Source organism: Hyperoodon ampullatus (genome assembly GCF_949752795.1).
Source record: "Hyperoodon ampullatus genome assembly, chromosome: 15".
Classification (NCBI taxonomy): Eukaryota; Metazoa; Chordata; class Mammalia; order Artiodactyla; family Ziphiidae; genus Hyperoodon; species Hyperoodon ampullatus.
In genome coordinates this window covers 51,267,608-51,289,969 of record NC_136928.1, presented here as the reverse complement: position 1 = coordinate 51,289,969, position 22,362 = coordinate 51,267,608, and the positions used below count along the sequence as shown (strand labels likewise).

The 22,362-nt window shown below is 44.6% G+C and overlaps 1 protein-coding gene and 1 pseudogene across 2 annotated transcripts in view; one reads left to right on the top strand and one right to left on the bottom strand.

Moving 5' to 3' along the window:
* Positions 1-22,362, top strand: part of PRKCE (protein kinase C epsilon) — a gene marked incomplete at its 5' end in the record, with an annotated part of 524,615 nt that overhangs the window by 348,853 nt on the left and 153,400 nt on the right. The window contains 4 exons of the mRNA XM_079721543.1: positions 3,508-3,650; positions 6,315-6,411; positions 9,235-9,434; positions 12,208-12,381. Of these exons, the coding sequence (XP_079577669.1) occupies positions 3,508-3,650; positions 6,315-6,411; positions 9,235-9,434; positions 12,208-12,381 (614 nt within the window). The remainder of the gene's footprint in view (positions 1-3,507; positions 3,651-6,314; positions 6,412-9,234; positions 9,435-12,207; positions 12,382-22,362) is intronic.
* On the bottom strand, positions 412-1,151 carry LOC307064836 (pleckstrin homology domain-containing family F member 2-like; annotated as a pseudogene). The gene has a single exon. The product of its transcript is annotated as a pleckstrin homology domain-containing family F member 2-like (transcript).

Here is a 22,362-nt window from a genome sequence, read left to right as displayed (position 1 = left end):
CCTTTTCCATCATTCTTTGCCTTTAGTTTTTCCATATTACAGAACATATAATAAACAACAGTATAGTACATGATATGGTAAATAAACATCTTTTCCCAACCATTCAAGAAAATAGTGTAGAATTAAAACAAGAATAAGAAACCAAAAATTTTTCTGATATATTCACAATAGTCTATCCCTGTAGAAGAATAGGGAGCTGGGGGAGGTGAGGAGAGAGCGGCAGCAGCAGTTGGGGTTGGGGGATGGTAACAGGACCTATTTTCTATAGAATATATTGAGGCACATAGGTTAAAAGTTTCTCAGGCAAATTCATTGCTAGAGCAAAACTGACAGAAAGCTCAGGATTTTACATTCGCCCCAGAGCTGATTTCTCAGATAGTCACATCCAATTAAATATTTCAAAATATTCCCCTAGTCACTGCTATCATCATCGTCATTATCATCAGATACGTCATTTAAAGGAGACTTCAGTGACTGATTATAAGAGTCCGATCTAGTAGGCTGGCACCTGGCCATGTCCCCAGTAGAAAGCAGGTCATAGCAGACCTCACAAATCCTCACAGGCTTAGAGGGCTGGCTGGGAAGAAGTCTCTTTTCAGAGCAGGGCCCACCGACAACAAAACCACATTTGCGGCAGTGGTGACGACGATTAACAGGTGTGAATTTTGCTCTCTCACAGCGCATACATACAGTTGCCTCAGAGTCAGGAACCCAGACAGCAGCATGTTCATACTGGGTGTCTTCCCACTTTTGGAGAGCAAATCAGTAACACATTTATCTATGTGATTCATCCATTCTGATTTCTCAGTGGCAGAATAAACTGCAAATGATTTAGTTGGCGTCTTGATCAGCCATCCATTCCTCAAGTCTCTCTCATCTGTGAGAGAATCCATTGTGACATTTTCCAGGGGAATAATATGTTATTTGTTATATTTTTTCTTCTGGATGGCAATATTGCCATATACAAGAATATCATTAAATAAGAAAAACTGCCTTGCTTTAGGCTTTTTTGTGCACAACTTAGTCAATACTCCTTCTCCAATAAGAACCCATCCAGGTATAGTTAAGGGTTAGCCAGCTGCTCCAAAACAGTTTTCTACTCTATTTTTACGTCTAGTATTTGCTTCACTGTTTGCCAAGCGATCCACCATCTTTTGCTAATAGCCTCCACACTCGGGAACTCCACACTCCAGAGGCCCTCCTCTCCACATGCTGCCTCTCCCCTTCTGCCTGAAGAACTTCTTTTAACATTTCTTGCAAGGCAGGTCTATTGGCAACAAATTCCCTCAATTTTTATTTGTCTGAGGAAGTCTTTATTTCTCCTTCACTTTTGAAGGATAATTTCACAGGCTACAGAATTCTGCATTGTTTTTTCCCTCTCAGTACTTTAAATATTTCACTCTACTCTCTTCTTGCTTATGTGGTTTCTGAGAAGAAGTCAGATGTAATTCTTATCTTTGCTTCTCTGTAGGTAAGGTGTTATTTCCTTCTGGTTTCTTTCAGGATTATTTTTCTTTATCTTTGATTTTATGCAGCTTGTATATGATATGCCTAGGTGTAGTTTGTTATTGGTTTTGATTTTTGTCATTTATCCTGCTTGATGTTCTCTAAGCTTACTGGGTCTGTGGTTTGGTGTCTGACTTTAATTTGAGGGCACTCTCAGTCATTTTTGCTTCAAATATTTCTTTTGTTCATTTCTCCCTTTTTTCTCCTTCTGGTATTCCCATAAACATATGTTACACCTTTTGTAATCATTCCACATTTATTAGATATTCTGTTCCTTTTTTTTTCAGTATGTTTCCCTTGCTTTTCTGTTTTGGAAGTTTCTGTTGACATATCCTCAGGCTCAGAGATTCTTTTCTCAGTTATGTCCATTCTACTAATGGGCCCATCAGTGACCTTCTTCGTTTCTCTTACAGTGTTTCTGAGTTCCAGCATTTCCTTTTGAGTCTTTCTTAGAATTTCCATCTCTCTGCTTGCCCATCTGTTCTTACATGCTGTCTACCTTATTGATTAGAGCCCATAGCATATCAATCATAGTTGTTTTAAATTCCTGGTCTGGTTATTCTAACATCCCTGCCATGTCTCAATCTGGTTCTGCTGCTTGCCCTGTCTCTTCAGACTGTTTTTTGCCTTTTAGTATGCCTTGTAATTTTTTTTTTTTGATAGTCAGACATGATGTGTTGGGTAACAGGAACTGCAATAAAAGGCCTTTAGTAACATGGTGCTAAGGTGCTGGGGGAGGGGAAGCATTCTGTAGTCCTGTGATTAGATCTCAGTCTTTCTGTGAGCCTGTGCCTCTGAACTATGAGCCTTACACATGTTTCTCAGGGTCCCCCCCTCCTCCACCTTATGTGGGACAGGATAGCTAGCATGGGCTGGAGTTGGGTATTTCCCTTGCCCCAGGTTGCTTAGGATCTGATAAAACTACAATAGTTTAGTCTCTGGCAAAATAGCTTCTCCTGAGAGTAGGCCTTGTTAAGAACAGGGTGCTCTGGTATATTTCAAAATCCTTTCCCTCTCCCCCTGCCATAAGCAGGAGGGAATTTTTCTCCAATGTTCACTGTGAGAAACCTGGTCAGACAATTAGAGGTAAAGCTCCCAAAGTGCGGGGACCCCTATGACGGGGTCAGCCTAGAGTCTTTGACTCTCAGACTTGTCCACTCTGGGACCCCAGCAGTTCGCCACTTTCAGTGCCAGCTTCCCTACCCTGCACTGGTTTCCACGGGGTTGCTGCTCGGGAGTTTCTGCTCCACTAAGTTGTGATTCATATAGTTACCTGTCTGTCTCTCCCTCAGGGCAGCGGTTTGCCCTGTGACCTTACTTCTCTGATAAATCTTAAGAAGAGTTGTTGATTTTCCAGTTTGTTCAGCTTTTTACTCATTAGGGCAGAGCAACAACTTCCAAGCTCCTTATGTGCTGGACTGGAAACCCAAGCAGTTTACATCTTCGCCTTTGATGTCCTACACCAGGGACAGTGAAGTGATGTGGACAAAACAGAGACATTCAAGCATGGCCTTTGTCCCTTTGAACCCAGATTTTGGATTTGAAAGGGGCCTTGGAGGTCACCACATTCAGTCTCCTTCTTTTCAGATGAGCATCTTGATAGGCTGTACTGTGGGCATCCCTCTCTTGGGAATATTCCCACCTTTCAGCAGAGTAATAGAGTGAACTGTGTACAGGGGACCCATTTGTGTTCAGCATCCAAATGAACTTTCTTCAGAGAAACCGGTTACGTTCTGTGGTCAGCGTTCTGCTCCCTGAAAGGAAATTTCAGTGTGATTTTTATTTATCCGTAAACTGGTGACCTCCGTATGGTGGTTTGATGGATGGTTTTAGTTCTGTGTGAGGGGATGATGGGTGATCTTTCATGTTTCTTTTTTTTTGTCTTTCTCCATTTTCCAAATTCTAACAAATGAACATGTGTTCCTTTTACAACCAGCACAAAATGAGGTAATGTTTTAGGCTGTGACCATTTGGAAGCCTCTCCTCTGTGCTTCCTTACAGTCTGCAAGATGAACGTTCACCGGCGCTGCGAGACCAACGTGGCTCCCAACTGTGGCGTGGACGCCAGGGGCATTGCCAAAGTGCTGGCTGACCTGGGCGTCACTCCAGACAAAATCACCAACAGTGGCCAGAGGAGGAAAAAGGTAACTGGCTCTTTGGTGGTGTTTCTGGAGCTCTTTGTGAGCCAGCATCTCCGTGTTGGCTTCCCGAGAGTCACTTGGAGTGAAGTTCTGAGACTGCTGAGTTTGAGACACTGGACTTGAAGCAGCACGTGCTTCAAGAAAAAAGAAAAAAGAAAAGGTCAGGCAGGTAACATGAAAGTCTCCTTCGGTTCCAGAGGTGGGGAAAAGCTAAGCAAGTCTCAAGTGTGGTGTTTCTTAGGGGAACGTCAGCTTCAAGATGAGGACTCTGGAATTCCCTCCAGAAAAGACTCGACTCTAGACAGGGAAATAGACTTATCTGCCTCCAGGACTGGCATGAAAGAAATGTCAGTGCTCAGACTTTGCTTCTGGTATCACTTTAATGAGGATAAATGGATGAAGAGCTGGAACCACATTCTTTTCTAGGAAGCAAGCCAAGAAGATTTGTGATAGTGCCGGTACTCGGCTGCCCGAGGAATATTGTTATGTCCCGTGACATGAAACATCTGGGCCTGTCTTTGGAGACCAAAGCCCTGTCTCTATCCGTGTGACATTCTGAATGTCAGTAGGAAGAGATCCATTTGCTAAAATGTTATTTTGGTAAGTCAGGGCCCACAGATGTAAATAGAGCTAAAGGTATCCATAGAATTTTGTTTGAAGACCCTTCTTAGCCTTGGATCCTAGCCTAGAAAATGTAAGAATTCTCTGAAAGACTAAGTTATGAGAAAATTGGAACCATGTTAACTGGGCAAGAAATCCTGGTGGGGGTGGGTGGCCCTTGTTGCCCGGTATCAGGCTTTTTTTTTTTTGGTGGTACACGGGCCTCTCACTGTCGTGGCCTCTCCTGTTGCGGAGCACAGGCTCTGGACGCGCAGGCTCAGCGGCCATGGCTCATGGGCCCAGCCGCCCCGCTGCATGTGGGATCTTCCCAGACCGGGGCACGAACCCGTGTCCCCTGCATCGGCAGGCTGCATGTGGGATCCTCCCGGACCGGAGCACGAACCCGTGTCCCCTGCATCAGCAGGCGGACTCTCAACCACTGCGCCATCAGGGAAGCCCAGGCATTTTTTTTTTTTTTTACTAGAAAACAAGCCTGACTCTGGGTGCCTCTACAACTTGACTCCCAAATGTTGTCCCTGAATTTTCGCTTGAAGTACCTTCTGAAGGGTATTTTAGAAGCTGCCCATGCCTTTTCCCTGCTGCCTCTCAGAGGAGCCTTTTCCCTGAGATGGGAAGGTTTGGGTTGTTTCTGTCTTCTTAAACTTCTTCTTCCTTACCTTTCCAATAAACAAAGCAGTTTTTTAAGGATTGGAGAAAAAAAAAACATTCTCTTCTCTAGTTAACTGTGAGATTTTGTGCTTCTGGTGGCTCTTCTCAGCTCTGTCAGTCCCGCTGGTGGAAACAGGACTTCAGTTATTGACCCAAGACATTGGAGTTGCAAGCAGAATGTCAGCACCCAGAATGCTGGGGCTCCACCGAGGAGGCAGGTTAGACGAACAGCCTGTGATGACAGTGTTGAACACACACATTTATGAGCTCTACAGGGAGCCCTGTTCAGGAGACATGATTTTGTTTCTTGCTAGAAGTAAACTGAGGCAGAATCCTTATTGTCATGAAACATTTCAGAGAAAACTCAGTACCTGCCCCCTCCCCTGTATTTACATGGGCCATAATGGCAGTAGCCAGGCATCGTCTATCTGCCCTGGATTTGGGAGATCCTGGAGGTAAGAAGCCAACATGGAGAAATTTAGGAAGGAACAAAGTCAAAGACTAAAGGACTTCAGTCCTGATATTTGTATTTCTTTGATGCTTCTAATGCAAAAGCTGGAAAAAGTCAAGTGAACCAAATAGTAGCTCAAGTTAGTACGAGAGGATGGGAGACAAGTGCCCTTGGCCAGAAGCTTAAAGGGCTTCTTTGCAGGAGCATCAGGCTTGCTAGAGCTTTGGTTCCCTTAACATTGCCCCTTGCAAGTAGTCCATCATCCAGAAAGAACGTGTGTGCACAGCAGGTAGATCAAGAGTAAAAGGGAGCAGAGGGGCTTGCAATCTCAGAGTCGAAACCTCTGACTTAAATGGGAACTTAAAATGGATATGCCAGGAAACAGACTTCACTAGGGGCGTCCTGCTAAAATTTGCCAATTGCCGACAAATACCGATACGCCTGAAGATGTTTATTGAGCTTCTGTTACGTGTATCACTCTCTGCAATCACCAGGGGCAATACAAATCCTAGATAGGGTCTTACTTTCAAAGAACCTACAGTCTACCTGAGTAGCGAGCCCCAAACTAAATAAAGCTGAACAAGGTAATGAATAAATGGCAAGCGGCTGTTAGAGGCAAGTGTCAAGTTGCTCTGGATGAGGTAACTTGCGTTTCTTGGGTAGGCAAAGGAGGTTTCATGGAAGGGGTAAGGTTGGGCTTTGCTTAGAAAGGTCAGCTGTATTTGGATAGAATAAAAATCAAGCAAACTGACATCTCTTGTTTTCTTCCCTTTAACTGGCAAATGAAACCTTGAGTCTCTGCCTTCAGACTGTCAATTCAGCAACTGCTAGTGTGCGCCAGGGACTCCTAGGGCCCCTGGCATCGTTTCTTGATGCTTTTGACCTCAGGGAAGCTCCCCACGCTCCCTTCTGATCCTTCTCTCCCCTCGTTCTCTCCCTCTCTCTAGCTCATTGCTGGTGCTGAGTCCCCGCAGCCTGCTTCTGGAAGCTCACTGTCTGAGGAAGATCGATCCAGGTCGGCCCCCACCTCCCCTTGTGACCAAGGTGAGACTCTCAGATTTGCTTCTTTACCTCTGAGCTCTGTCCTTGGAAGGATGAGGGAGCCCGAGGCCTCTTCATCCAAGCATGGCCTTGTGAGCAGAAACAGCCAGCAGCCCTGGAGGGTCTCCAGGTGACCTTTCCCAGCTGACTCCTTAGCTGTGCTTTCCCTCTACAAGGCTTTCTTGAGGGTGAGGCACTAAATGGCTGTGCCAGCCTGAAATCCGCCCCCAGGCAGGGTGAGAGAGAGCGAGCTGGGGTGCTGTGGTTCTTTTTTTCTTTTGCCTCTCCCTGGTTTCACGTTCAGGAGAGGGAGAAGCCCTTCTCTTACCCCGCTGCCCAGCGTTTGCTCCCAGGCCCGTCAGCACTGCTCAGTTGAGTCTGACTTACTTCCTCCCTGACTCTCATCATGGTACCCGAAACCTGAGAACAGGGCAGGAGTCGGGGAATGGGTGGGGGAGGGCGTCTACCACGTGGGTGGGTGGGGATAGGAAGGTGAAGCTGGCGAAGAGCCTGCAAGAAGCAGTGGGGAGGAAGCCAGCTCTAGGACTGACTCCCCTCTAGAGCTCAGCTCAGGACGTTTCCTTCCCTGTCAGAATGTGCTGGAAGTCATCAGGGGTTTCTGAATTCTACAGGCATCCAAGGATGCCGAGGCTGAGGAGGGACTTAACATGTTTAAGACCTTCCCCTCTGCTGACCAGAACCAGATCTCACTGGGAAGGGATTTTTGCATCGGCAGAACATTCACAATCATTCATGAATCATAACAGTAGTGCCTTGTAGCCCCTTTTCTTTCGTCTTCCTTATCCTGATTTTATGCTCACGCCAACTCTCTTGTCCATGCTCCCTTACCATCCCCAGGTTACAGGGTAGGAAGTGGAAGGCAGAGAGTTGAAAAGGTTTTGTCCAAAGGTCAGGAACTAAGTCAGTGGTAAGGGTGAGACTGCGCCCCTCCTGGCATAGGGACCCCCTTCTCAGAATCCATGCCATCGAACCCTCCCTGGGGGTCATGCCTGTGACCCAGCCCTTCTTACCTATAGGAGTAAATAAAACAGCTGCGAGGGGGTGTGCCAGTCCTGAGGCCACAGAATACTTGGTCTGAGGCCCTCTCCATGCTGCTCTGGTTTACTTTCTACATCCTTATACCCTGCTTCATTTCAGAAGAGGTTTGACCCATCTGTTAGTAAGCTGACGGTACTCTGGGGCCTCCAAGCAAGCAGGTACTGTCCCGGCCCAGTGTGGGTATTTTCATGTTTCCCTTTTTTAATGCTGAGATCCCCTTTGAGAGCGTCAAGGAGACAGGGTCATATGGTAAAGAGACCCCAAGTAAGGGATGAGGTGCCCAGGTTTCTAGGCCTGGTCCCTGCCCAGAGTGCTGTCCAGCCTTGGCAGGACACCGTGCCCCTCAGGACCTCTCTTTGGCCCCAGTCAGCGCAAGTACGGCATTTCCCAACAGCGCTGTGAGCACAAAGGGACGTGAAAACCCTCTTAGGAAGACAGGGCGTTATTGCAGAGCAGAAATAAGGCACTGTTCCTCTTCCCTCTGTTGTCAGGACACATAGAAAGACATTTTCTTCAAGTTTTGATAATCCCCAAGCATCCAAGTTCTGTCTTCCAAAATCCATTTATTAACTTGCCTTGGAAGTTAGGCTGAGAAGCTCTGTGCTGAGACCAAAAGTTATACTTAGTTAAGAGTAAGAGATAGAAAACTGCAGAACTGGCGTGGGCATATCTGTAGACTCGGGAGCTGTCTTCACCCCTCCCCTCTACCCTGCCCCGACACATCTCAGAGGAGTCAAACTCCAGATCCAAGGAAGATCTCCAGGTCCCTGGAGTGAGCTCTTATTGGCCTCAGTCCTTCTGAAAAGAAGCCAAAGTTGTCTCTGTGTCAATCAGCACGTGGCCACTAATGCGTGATTCTGATTCCCAAGGGTCAGTAGTTTGTGTTCCCCTCCTGTGATCCCAGTTATTCAGGAGCATCTTTTAAAAATAGTTTATGCTTAAGATGCCCATTTCTGCACAGAGGAGTGTACGTCTTGGTGAATATATAGCTAACAATAAAGCTTCCTCAAATAGAAAAGGTCAAAGGATCATCCCACCTTATCATCCCCAGGTAATTCAGGTCACATACTCTGGAGGGGCACAAGGCTGTGTCATAGTTGTGAAATCGTACTGAGGAATCCCTGTCCCGTCCAAGATAAATTTGCAGCATGTCACTCTTGGGAAGCAGTTCTTTTGGTAATGATAAGCCCATTGCTCATTTTGTTAGATAACCTTGTGTAAGATGGGTATTTAGAATAAACCCAGCAACAAGGCCAAATAAAGTCCCTTAGAAGGTAAAGGCTTCTTAGTCCCAGCTATTGAAACAATTACCTCACCAATAATTACTGTAACAGTGGTTCTCCATTAGTCATTGTTCTGATTTTCAAAGGAAACTGGAAGGGTACCTGTTGCCTTTGGGACTCTGCGAGGTTCCAGAGAAGGCCGGGATTCCTGCATTACACCTAGAATAATGGAATAAATAGGCTACTGGCTGAAGGGGGCTTTCGGAGAGGTGGCCTGGTCCCAGAATAAAAGGAAGATCTGAAGGAGTTGGTTGGCGGGGACGGCCTCCTCTTTGCATGCCTAGGCCTTGCTGTACGTTAGGTGCCAAGGAAAGTGTGCAGAGCAAATGAAGACATGTAAAGGGATGCCCCACTGGGTCTGCTGCTATGAAGAACCAGAAAGAGGGTTGAGAGCTCATGGGGGTAAATTCTGAGTATTAAATCCTAATGGGAAGGGCTCGTGAGGTAATGCGCTAATGCAATATCTTGTCACCCTTGGCCCTAGAAATAAAAGAACTTGAAAACAACATCCGGAAGGCCTTGTCATTTGACAACCGAGGGGAGGAACACAGGGCAGCATCATCCACCGACGGCCAGCTGGCGAGCCCGGGCGAGAATGGTGAAGTCCGGCAAGGCCAGGCCAAGCGCTTGGGCCTGGATGAGTTCAACTTCATCAAGGTGTTGGGCAAAGGCAGCTTCGGCAAGGTCTGTGACATGCAGGGGCAGGGCTGCTGGTTTGATCCAAGATTAAGTGATGAACATATCAGCCTAGTCTGATTATGTTTTCCTTCCTTGTTGAGTGCAAATGGCCTGAGGCCAAGCAGACAGGAGCCAGGGTTCTACTGCTAACTAGCTGTGGGACTTCAGTGTAGTCATTCCACCTCTCTGGGATTTAGTTTTTCTCATTTGTCAAATGGAGACAGGAATCAAATGAGAGAGTCGGGGAGAAAGCACTTGGAACGGTTTAAATTGCATTACGTGTGCTTGGCATCCCATTATCGATAATAGTAACGATAGCTTTCTTCCCTTCAGAGATCCGTCTGAAATTCTGGCTTTAATTCATCATGAAGACTTTGGAAATGAACTCTAGAATCTCTGCCCTCAGTGAACTTGGGGCTCAAAGGAAATCTTAGCATGTATTACTTTGGAAATATAATGTTATTCAACTGACTTTTCTGCCACTGACCAAATGTCTTGTTTGTCCTCTGCACCTGGCAAGAGATTGAGCACAACTGTCTCATTTCTTGGATGAGGGATCACTGCCCTCGGTTCCATTCTCCCTCTCCTGCTCACCCCGAGCCCGACACAGCGATGTGGGGCGTGGGTGCAGAGTGTGCCCGCTAAAGTATTTGCAGTGATCAGCCAGAACTCTGAAGGTGGGGTGAGATGGAAAAATAATCCCGGTTTATTTTAGAAAGAAGATGGAAGGGCAGAGAGCCTAGGAAGCTGGTTAACACTTCAGTTCAGACCCCTGATTATTCCTGCTCTTCCCAAAGCCATGCCTGGGGGTCGATGGGAGTCATCTTTCTAGGACTTCCCAGAGTGGTGCTCTGGGGCCCAGGTGCCTGGCTCTGGGAGCTCCCAGGGGTCCCATGCCCTCACACGTCCTGGACTTTTGCAGGCTGAGCTGCAGACCTGCTCCACTTCTCTCCGAAGGGAGTGGCTCTCTGGAACCCCCGGGCTATGAGACCTGGTTCTTAACCCATCTCACCTGCCCCGTCTCATCCTGAGATCGCAGTGGCAGGAAAGGAACTGGGATTGGCTTAAATGGCAAAAGATGAAGCAATCACATTCTTTGGAGACTGGTTAAATAAGAAACAGACCCCAGTCCTCTGAGGAGGCATAACTCTGGGTTGTGAGCAGGACCTGGTTTAGTTTTGAGCAAGATTCAAGGGGAAAGGAGCAGGCTCAGAGTTTCCAGGTTTTCATAGGGTATAAGCAGGATGGGAACTTTGATGACTCCAGAGCATTTAGGTTGCTTCTTCAGAGAAATTGCAGCCAAAGTTTGAGCCAGTTTTAAAGAGTTTGTATTATATGTGGGCGACAAAGGTCTCCAGGGTAACATCCTGAACACCCTCATGAAGCCTCTGAGTTACTGTTCTTTAGCTCTACTAGAATACTGTACTTAGGAGTTATTTAATGGAAGAAAGTCTTGTCACATTTATAGGGAAATGAGTACAAAAACATCAAATGATAGGAAAACTTTAAGAAAATAGAACTGTTGATTTGCTCTCTAGAGAAGGAATCACATTCCCAGCTTTAAAGCTATAGAGGAAACCATAAAGGTAAACAAGGACAGATTCGACTACATAAGATAGGGGACCCGGTTCAATAGAAAAAGATAACAGAAAATCATAAAACAGTCTTAGAAAAACATTTGCAAAAAGTGAAGTGGTAGTAACTTTATATACCAAGCTCATACAGATGTGTAAGAAAATAGATAACTAGATGGAGGAAATTGACAAATAATTCAAACAAAAAGTAAATATAATTAGAAAACAAATATTTTTAGTTTCATTACCAGTTAAAACAGCATTGAGGTACCATTTCACACCCATGACATGAGCAAAAACGTTTTTTAAGTGAAAGCACCCACTGTTGGTAAATTTGCACGAAACTAAAGCACTTCTACGTTGCCAGTGGCAGATTATATTGTACATCCTCTTTGAAAGTCAGTTAGGAAATGTGCAAAATATTTAACTCTATAATCCACTTCTAAGGCTTTCCATCTTAAAACTGTGATATAAAAGAAAGAAAAAATTATATGTATAAAAACGCTTGATGTAGTTTATTTATATAATACTTAATAATTAGATGTAACTCAAGTGTCTAATATGAGGTAAATGGTTAAACTGTTACTGATATACTTGAATTGAGTATCAGCAACCACGATATGGTGGAGACCATGTAGAGAAATGCTTATGAAATAATGTTCAGTTAAAAAAAATCTATTTGCTGTACTCTAATTGCAAGTATGACAAATTATATGAACATACCAGTAATTATTTAATAGATGTGCATTGAACTTTTCTTTGCCTGGACACTGTTAGAGATTAAAAATAAATAAATTGTAGTAGCTGTATTAGGATGGGTAGTCTTTACATTTTAAATACTATTATGTGGGGCTTCCCTGGTGGCACAGTGGTTGAGAGTCCGCCTGCCGATGCAGGGGACACGGGTTCGTGCCCCGGTCCGGGAGGATCCCACATGCCGCAGAGCGGCTGGGCCCGTGAGCCACGGCCGCTGAGCCTGCACGTCCAGAGCCTGTGCTCCGCAATGGGAGAGGCCACAACAGTGAGAGGCCCACGTACCACAGAAAAAATAAATAAATAAAAATTTAAAAAAACATTAAATACTATTATGCTATTTAAAATTAAAGAAAACAAAGGAGTTAGTTTTTAAAGCATTTGATGTTGACTTGGGTTTCTTTTGATTCCCTACAAGTATAGACTTACGGGGTGGTTTTGGTTGATTACAGGTCATGTTGGCGGAGCTCAAAGGCAAAGATGAAGTATATGCTGTGAAGGTGCTGAAGAAGGATGTCATCCTTCAGGATGATGATGTAGACTGCACGATGACAGAGAAGAGGATTTTGGCTCTGGCGCGGAAACACCCGTACCTAACCCAACTCTATTGCTGCTTCCAGACCAAGGTATGTTTTAGAAGAAGCTGGTGGACCTCCATCTTGGGGTTGTGCTATAGGACACTATGGTATCTTGACTGTCAGATAAAAAAATCAATCATAGATCCCCTGCATTCTTTTCTCAAAGACCTTGTAAAGTGGAATGGATTTTACCCTTGAAAAGATCAAGGTATATTTGAACAGTATTCTCTTTTTTAAAGGCAAGGGATTTTCCATTCAAGGTTGTGCTTGTGAAGGGATGAGAGGGCGATAGAAGTCTTTGCAGATGTAGCTGGACAAAGCTGAATGAGTAACCCCGGTGTTTGCTCCTTGGAGAAAACAACAGGCATGGTTAGTCCTTTCTCAGCTCCTAACTTTCTGTCACTAGGCAAATCCCTTAAGTTCTTTATGGCCTGCAGATCAAATGAAAAAAAGAGTAAAGGCCACCCGAACCACATCTAACCTGTGTAATGTCATATGAGGTAAAGGATGTGAACAAGTGCTTAAAATGCCATCATTGGGAATTCCCTGGCGGTCCAGTGGTTAGGATTCGACGCTTTCACTGCCGGCCCGGGGTTCAATCTCTGGTCTGAGAACTAAGATCCCGCAAGCGATGTGGCATGCCAAAAAAAAAGGATGCCATCGTGAACCACAAATATAAGGTAACATTTTAAAACTACCAAGTAGGTGCCTGGGGACCAGAAGGTGGCAGTAAAGAAATGAAAATAATCTGTAAGTACATTATGGAGTCTGACCGATGAGTATCCTTAACTCATTTGTTACTTATTCTTAGTAAAGAAGAGAAATGCCAACATTCTTCATGAAGCTCTTTTATTACCCCATTTTGGGGAATAAAATCAGTGAAGGTCTTTCAGGATGCCTTAAGGATTTGTATTGAATCCTCTGTATTGAATCCTTTCCATGTGCCCAGTCTCTTTGGTACACTATTTCCCAAAAGGGTATTTCTCTGAACCTTCCTCACTTGAGAAACTTTTCAGGATAAAAGGGACGAAGTGAGAGAGTGGCATGGACATATATACACTACCAAATGTAAAATAGATAGCTAGTGGGAAGCAGCTGCATAGCACAGGGAGATCAGCTCTGTGCTTTGTGTCCACCTAGAGGGGTGGGATGGCGGGGGGGAGGGAGACGCAAGAGGGAGGAGATATGGGGATATATGTATACGTATAGCTGATTCACTCTGTTATACAGCAGAGCCTAACACACCATTGTAAAGCAATTATACTCCAATAAAGATGTTAAAAAAAAAAAAAAAGGAAAGACTCTGTGGCCCATAGTTTGGGACACTGCAGTCTTGACCTCTCTTAGAGTGTCTCAACATACATTTGCTTGTCGAAGTTACTGAGGAGACCTGCAATGGAAAAAAAAAATATATTACCTTTACTTAATCTACTGTTCTCCAATGATGTGATCCCAAGCTTTACCTCACCGTCACTACCCATTCCAAACACTGATCAAATGAAATTTTTCCTAACCCTCTGAAATCTCTCAGGAGAGTATGAAATATCTCCTGAAAATCTGGAAATCCCTTTTCTGAACAAGTATAGGACTTAACACGCATCCAAAACAAGGATAGCTAGTATGTATTGCCTGATATTTGTGGGTCCGTGCATGTGTGTGTATGTGTACACGCACAGAATCCAGTGTGATAATAGAGGGTCAGTCACGAGGTCAACTTTCCTCTTTTCTCTGCATGAGCATGATCCTGGATTAATGAGAAATGTATCCTATGTCTCTTTATCTTCCATGGTACCTGTCAGAGGGCCTCACAACCGGTAGGTTGTCACTCTCAGAATTGGAGGGTTGGAAGATTCTTTTAAAATTCTCTCTTCTAGTCTTCTTTTTGCACCAGTGAGAAAATCAGATTTCAGAGAAGTAAGTCTTTTGCCCACAGATACTTGGTATTGGCCAAGTCGAACTTGCCGTCTCATCTCTGCGACTCCCAGTCCAGTGGGGGCTTGCTCTGACATCACGTTGTATCCCCTCTGTGGGGAGACCCCCCCTCTTCCCCTGCGTCTAGCAGCTGTGCCGTCTCTTTCACCCTCTGAGCTGGTTTCCTAGGCAGGGATCCACACGGGCTTGCTTTCTTTGGACATGTTGCCAAGAGGTCTGACATCCCAGGAGGGGTCCAGTCCAGTTGTAGGGACCCTGGGAACCCCCTGTACTTGGTGGACCTGGAGAGCCAGAGCGGAGGCTCCGCTTCCCTGCCCTCTTGGTGAATGAGTGAGGGGGCAGGAACGATGTCTGCAGTGTTCCCTTCTGTGCGGTTAGAATAGGCTGAGGGTCCTCGTTGTGTGGCTGCTCTTGGAGCACCAGATGGCATCATACAACACCATGAGGTTCCTTTACGGCAGAACAGTGACCAAACTGACATGGAGATCTGTGTCTGGGTGGTAGAGGGTGAGGCTGGGGAGAGAAGGGACTCTCCTGTGAAGTTCAGAGATTCGCTAACTCTTTTCTCAGGCCAGCATCAGGTGGCGACAGTTACAGGAGCAAGTCCCAGACCACCGTTGCTCAGTAGAACATGGCACACCTCACTTTACGTGACAGATGTATGCTCATCTGATTTTTCTAAAGCAAATCATATGTGAACCTCGCCGAAGGACCTCTGCTTACTAGAAAGGAATCTTATGAGGAATCATCTTATAACCCCCCAGCTTAACCGTCAGAAAATGTGGCTTTTCCTATGGCAACCAGTCATCATGTTTTTAAAAAGGAGCTGTTGTTAACCTGACTCTGAGGTGTAGGTGCTGGGTATGGAGTTATCAGCAAAAAGGAAGGTGATTCTCAAGTGGAGGAGTTTACTCAATAAGGGATGGGGCTTCAAAGTTTTTACACAGCAATGGAAAACATAAACAAGACTAAAAGACAACCCTCAGAATGGGAGAAAATATTTGCAAATGAAGCAACTGACCAAGGATTAATCTCCAAAATTTACAAGCAGCTCATGCAGCTCAATATCAAGCAAACAAACAGCCCAATCCAAAAATGGGCAGAAGACCTAAATAGACATTTCTCCAAAGAAGATATACAGATGGCCAACAAACACATGAAAGGATGCTCAACATCACTAATCATTAGAGAAATGCAAATCAAAACTACAATGAGGAATCACCTCACACCAGTCAGAATGGCCATCATCAAAAAATCTACAAACAAATGCTGAAGAGGGTGTGGAGAAAAGGGAACCCTCTTGCACTGTTGGTGGGAATGTAAATTGATACAGCCACTATGGAGGACAGTATGGAGGTTCCTTAAGAAACCAGAAATAGAACTACTGTATGACACTGCAATCCCAGTACTGGGCATATACCCTGAGAAAACCATAATTCAAAAAGAGTCATATACCACAGTGTTCATTGCAGCTCTATTTACAATAGCCAGGACATGGAAGCAACCTAAGTGTCCATCGACAGATGAATGGATAAAGAAGATGTGGCACATATATACAATGGAATATTACTCAGCCATAAAAAGAAACAAAACAAAACTTATTTGTAGTGAGGTGGATAGACCTAGAGTCTGTCATACAGAGTGAAGTAAGTCAGAAAGAGAAAAACAAATACGATATGCTAACACATATATATGGAATCTAAAAAAAAAAAAAAAGGTTCCGAAAAACCTAGGGGCAGGACAGGAATAAAGACCCAGACGTAGAGAATGGACTTGAGGACACGGGGAGGGGGAAGGGTAAGCTGGGACGAAGTGGGAGAGTGGCATGGACATATATACACTACCAGATGTAAAACTGATAGCTAGTGGGAAGCAGCCGCATAATACAGGGAGATCAGCTCGGTGCTTTGTGACCACCTAGAGTGGTGGGATAGGGAGGGTGGGAGGGAGACACAAGAGGGAGGAGATATGGGGATGTATGTATATGTATAGCTGATTCACTTTGTTATACAGCAGAAACTAACACACCATTGTAAAGCAATTATACTCCAATGAAGATGTTAAAAAAAAAAAAGAAAAGAAACTACTAGTCGAATTTTGATGTAAAATAAATAAATAAGGGATGGGGGTGGGGAGTTATGCTAACTTCCATAGCAAACAGCTTTGAGAGAGTACATTCTGGGTGGAGGTGTTCGAGCTGGGAGGACTCAGAGGAGGGGGTGTGCTTTAGAGTCTGGACGTGGGGAAAGAGCTCAATCTAGGCTCTGCAGAGTGGGGAGGACTGGGACAGGACTTGGGTGGGAATGGGAGCCGAGTTCAGTGGCCATCCGTTCAGTCCAACTTTAGTTTCACATTTCCTGAAAAGAAAGAACAGTGTTTCTGAGCCACCGTAAGCCTGGTTTTGACTAAGACTCTAATACATGATTAAGGAACACAAGACCTGCTTGCAATCCTATTAAGATTTCTTTCATTCTTGTTTGATTATGACACAGAGAGCAGCAATAATGTTAAGTCGGGTTTGATTATTTTTAGATGGGCCTTTATTGTTTGGTATGTAGAAGAAACAGCCCCTACGGAAGCATTCCTTTGAGAAGTTCCTGAGGGATTGCACATGGCTTCAGGGCACACGCTACGCAGATTGCCTGACAGGACTTGGAAGTGTGTGAGGTCCCATGTCTGGTATGGTGACCAATGGCAATGATTGTGTAAGCCTACTGGCGCCAATCGTGACGTCAGGTCATGAGTTAGGTCTGGTCACCACAGCCCACTGAATGACCAAGTTACAGTTAAAGAGGGATGTGGCCTTTTCTGTGCCAAGCCCACCTGCCCTTGGCTTCTGCACTCTGATCATTGTCCATGGGATCTAGAAGGAAAAAGCAAATGAAATGGCTCCAGTGCTTGGGAGAAAAGGCAGAAAGCCCCCCAAATTAAGCCAGTAACTTCAATTTCAATCAAATTCACACCAGTATGTTTGACTTGAGTTCCCACTATGCTGTGTGCTTTTTGGAATGCTGGAATCACCTGAAACAACTAGAGAAATCTACAAAACTATATTTGACTAAATAGCAAACATATGGTATGAAAAGGGGGGCAAAGGGACTTCCCACTCCATCAGAGATGGAGTAGTCTCATTTCTCTCAGGCCCTCCCTCTTACAACAAAAAAAACCCTGGGCATAATTCTTATTTTATAAAGGCATTATGCTCATCAAGACTGACATAGCCATAAAGAATTATAGACATTGTACTATCTGTTGATATGGATGAGAAACTAAAATTTTCATATTTTAAACTGATTTTTTAATGGATAATGTTAACAGCACATTTAATATTTTCATACACAAAATAATTTTTTCTTGGTTAAAAAAAAGTATGACCTGTAATTAATTCAATGAATATACAAGTATTTATTGGGCATCTGTTGTATGCTAGACACTGCTAGGTTCTGGGGCTACGAAGCTCAAAACATACCAGTTCTGAACGCATGGAGATTGCTGTTTAGTGGGGAGATAGACATGCAATGAGTGATATTTTACAGCATTGTAACTCTTCTAGTGGAGCCCTGTAGGTGATTCATTTGAAGCTCTGCAGAAGGCAGTTGGGAAGGCTTCCTGGACGAGGGGGCACCTAACGTGGATCTTGAAGCTCGGGCAGCATTTGGAAAAGGATAAAGGCAAAGAGATTCTGATGAAGCCTAGAACTTACCTTCAACTCTCATTTTCATTGTTATTTTTCCAACACTAGAACTCCCACCTCAGTCTGTGTCCTGCTTCTTCCAAGGAAATGTCAACGGCTAAACAACCACAGGGAAGGAGAAGAAGAAAGGGAGGGTATTTGGAAAATAAAGAGGGAGCTTCCTGCGTCTGCAAGATCAGATGTTGAGTGGTAGAGAGGGGAGATAATACTGGGAGCCTGCTTCTTTGGGCTCTAAAAGTTATGGGCTGCTCAACATCAGGGCTTAGGGGGAGGCGTGATTTCAGGAATTGCCTCTTCTGGCTTCCCACTCATCCACGGAAGGCTGGGGATGGGAGAGCCACTGAGTGGTAGGTTTGTTTTTGTTTTTGTTTTTCTGGTTATAAGAAATAAAATTCTCAGGCATTTTGAGCTGCTGCATGTGATCCCCATTGTGAAATCATCCCTTCCAACTAAACCTGACTTCAATAAATTCATCCGTGATTTTTCCTCTTTAAAAATATGAGTCTCTACCTAATTGTCCTCATCCCCCACTCTTTGGCATTTCCTGCCAGGCCTGGGAAGACAACTCCTGGAGGGCTTGGTCAGTGTGAGTCGCTAAGAAGGAAACAGAGGGTGAACTAGAGAATCTCCCTTGGCCAACCTCCCTCGCTGCCCTGGGGGAAATGCAGGATGGAAAAATCCTTAAAAAGCAACCGGAGACATTTTTCAAATGAGTTTTAATAAGCTGTGTGAGCAGGGGGTGAAAACTGCTGGGAAAGGAGTGTTGACTATGCAGGGGGAAAACTGTGGTTTCAAGGAACTTGGACATTCTTGTGACTGTCAATTCTGAAGAGCAGCAAACACGAAAGCAAAAAACAGAGTAAAAGGGCACTGGTAGTTTTTTTTTTTTTAAAAAAGAGGTGACTGTGTCAGATTAAATCTAAAAAAGCTGAGAATGAAGTATGGGTCTCTTTTGTACTAGAGCACACCATCTGAGGCAGCATGGTGTCTGAGGGGTTGGAGGGGCTTTGATTGGATTTGATGAGTGCCTCAGGAGCGTAGACTGAGACGTTCAACACCGCGAGATGGTATGTGGGTCAGGCAGCCACCTGGGAATCGATATGCTTGCTAGTAAAAGAGATAGCCTCCGTAGTTTCTAACAGATTTCAGTGAAATGAGATCAATGGTAGAGGGTACAGGCTTACCGTTGGCAGAAGCCATTGTCAAAGTGATGAGACTCCAGCAAACTCTTATCTCCTTACTTCCAAAGACCATCCTGCCCTAGAGCAAGCCGGTCAACAGAGCCACTGCTTTTAATCAGCCAAGAAGACATCTTTAGCAAGGGCCTGCAGCGTGCAAGTCACCGCGAGGCTTTACAAGACTTTTAGGATAGGACCTCTGTCAAAGTAGTGGTTATAATCACTGTTCACTTGAGGAGGATGGGCTGAGGCCTGTGGAGGGCTGGTGGGGATTGGGGGAGCGGGGTGCGGGTGGTAGGGAGAGAGAGAAAAAGAGTGAGTATGTGAATGAGTGTGTATGTGGTGGGGAGGGGCGTGTCTGTGTGCAGACCTACCAGGGGTGCCCAACCCAGTTGGAGAGAGGAAATGACGGTTTTCATAAGCAAGCAAGACTTCACAGAGGTGGAGGGCCAGGTCTAGAAGCATAATAGGATGCACTCTGCATGATGAAAGGAAAAGTTACAGAGTTCATTACTGCTCACATGCCCCCTGGGGCAGAGAGGTGTGTGTGTGGGAGGGGGGGCTCTTAATCTAAGGTGCTGCTGCCCCAGGCAACTTCTTTGCCTCCAAGGAAACCTTGCATTTGAATAGGACAGTTAGTTTTACAAATGCCTTCATTTCATTTCGATCAGCCTTCCCACATGTTCCTAAAGATGTCTCTGTGAGACAAGTAAGGTCACTCCCTTCTATGGATGAGAAAACCGAGGCCCAGAGAGGTCTTAACAGCTTGTCTGTAATGGAACCCAGGTTGGAAGCAAGGTGTGCTGAAGGCCTTTGTTGTTCACAGGATGCTATTCCGTGTCCAACACCTCCCTCTTGCCCAAGTTCTCTACTTCACATATTCTTACCCCCAGCCCCCGTCTCCCCAGTCCCCATTTGCTGTCACACACTTGAGAAAGGTTCTGAGTGACAGCTCTGTTTTACCTGGATTCAGTGGGATTGGAATTTTTAAAAAATTAATGCCCCTTAAGCTGGTGAGAGTAGCAAGATCTTTCACCCTGTTTCTCGAAGCTTTTCTGTTTTCTGAAAGTGCAAGAGAGGAGAGAGGAGAAAGGGGGCATGGTCATAGGGATTATATCCAAAATGGGCTGGAGCAGGACGAGGCCCTCACACCTGTCCATTCAGCCACTGTTTATTGACCATCTACTATGTACCCAGTGTACCGTGCCATGGGCATCATGGCCATGCTACCTGACAGCAATTTAATGATGAACTCATTGCTTTGTTCTCCTTCAGAAACTGTTGGCCTTGGCCTTTAAAAAATAATAATAATATTTTTTTATCACAAAGAATATTTGTTAATTGTAGAAAACTTGAAAAATTCAGAAAAGGACAAAAAGAATTATTCTAATGACTACTACTAACATTTTGTTGTGTATATTTCCAGTTTAAAAATATGTATCTGTTTATACATATATTTTTTAAAAATTGATATCATACTTTCAACTGTTTCACCAAAGATATATCGTAGCTATTTCTGTTGTCACTAAGTATTCTTTAACCACATGACTTCTAAGGCTCACAGTGTCCGAGCGCCTCCTGTAGAGAAATGCTGAGTTTGGGGGTTGTGGGTCTCCAGTAAATGCTTGGCTTCCCATGGAGCTGATGTTAGCAGTTAAGTGAACCAGAAAGCACTGCCCAATGTTGCGCAGAGATACCATTTGCCTCTATGCAGCAGAATGGCCTCTTTTTGTTTTTGTTTCTCTCTTTCTGTAACATAAACTTGAGTACAGCTTGTAAATACTCTGACATTGGCATCTTGCAGAACAAGATTTAAATTCCTTTGACATCATATACATGTATATATGTTTGTTTAGTAGATGTTTTTTCAGCAGTGTGGAGCATATTTACCTGTCCTCCTAAACGATTTGCTTATTCTGCTAAGTTGTAGTTTCTGAATCAGGTTTTGTGGAGGTGCCTCAGGAATTGCTGTGTGTGTGTGCACATGTACACACACACACACATCTGGACAAACAGACCCTGTGTGTGCTATGAAGAGAGGACTTCCACACTCCTCTTTCTATCCGCCCAGAGCAGTCCCATCTTCAGCTGCTTCTTGTGTTAGTAATCCAAGTAAGACGTCGTTTGAAGAAAGGATTTTACTTTGGGGAAAAAAATTTAAAGCCACTGCAACTTCCGCTGACAGTTGGAGTAAGTCTTGATGGTTTTAACCTACCTATGTATAATCGGATATATATACGCGGATGTCATTTCTTGAAGGTTTCCATTGTAAATGTCCTTCTATTATTAAAATGGGCACATTCCTGAGACTTAGGTAGAGATAGAATTTTGGAAGCAGATTCAAAACTTAACATTTCTCCTATTCTCTGTGAGTGCTGTCTCTAGTTTGGTTGGCTCATTAATAGAAACCACTTTGGCTCGCTGAGAAAGGTTTTCCGCCATAGAGAGAGTAAGGTAGAGAGAATATAGCTGGGTTATAACATTACTCTGATGGCAAGCAAGTTGATCATGAGAATCTGCTCTGTACCAGAACCTTATTAGGTGCCGCTGGGAGAGAGTAAGAACTGGGACTCTTATGTGCAAGAACGGATGATATAGCATACATAAAACAGTAACTTAGAATAAAGGTGGTATGTGATAAAGAGAAAGGAAAGACTTACTGAGCACCTGTTAAGTGGCAAGCCTGGTGCAAGGACCAATTTCTTTAATCTTACCCGAATCCCATGGTGTATAGGTATTGTCCTTTCTCTGGGCAGAGGAAGAAGCTGAGACTAGGGGAGGCTTTACAACTTGGCCAGGGTCACACAGATAGTTTAGTGGTGGGATTCAGATCAACCGTCCCCACCCTCGCCTCCTATGGGAGAGAAGGGCCACTGTGAATGAGGAATGAGTGCTGGGTGGGGGAGTTTGGGGGGATGATGTCACTGGAGGAGAGGAGGAGGAGCAGGACACAGCAAGTCTGAGGGAGGGAGGAGTTTGACCCCCACATTTAGGGGGAGTGATGACATGTTGTACCAGAAAAGCAGGCTTACATTGGGAAGGCATGAGAAAGACCACTTTGTAAGGAGAGTCTGGCTAAGCCTTGGAGTTCTTAAAATTTCAGACAAGGAGTTTGGACTTATCCTGGAAGTAACAGATTCCTTGAAGGTGTTACAGGAAGTGATGACTTAGGAAGCATAGTGTGGCAGCTCTGTGTGGTTTGGATTAAAGGGGAAAATAAAAAGC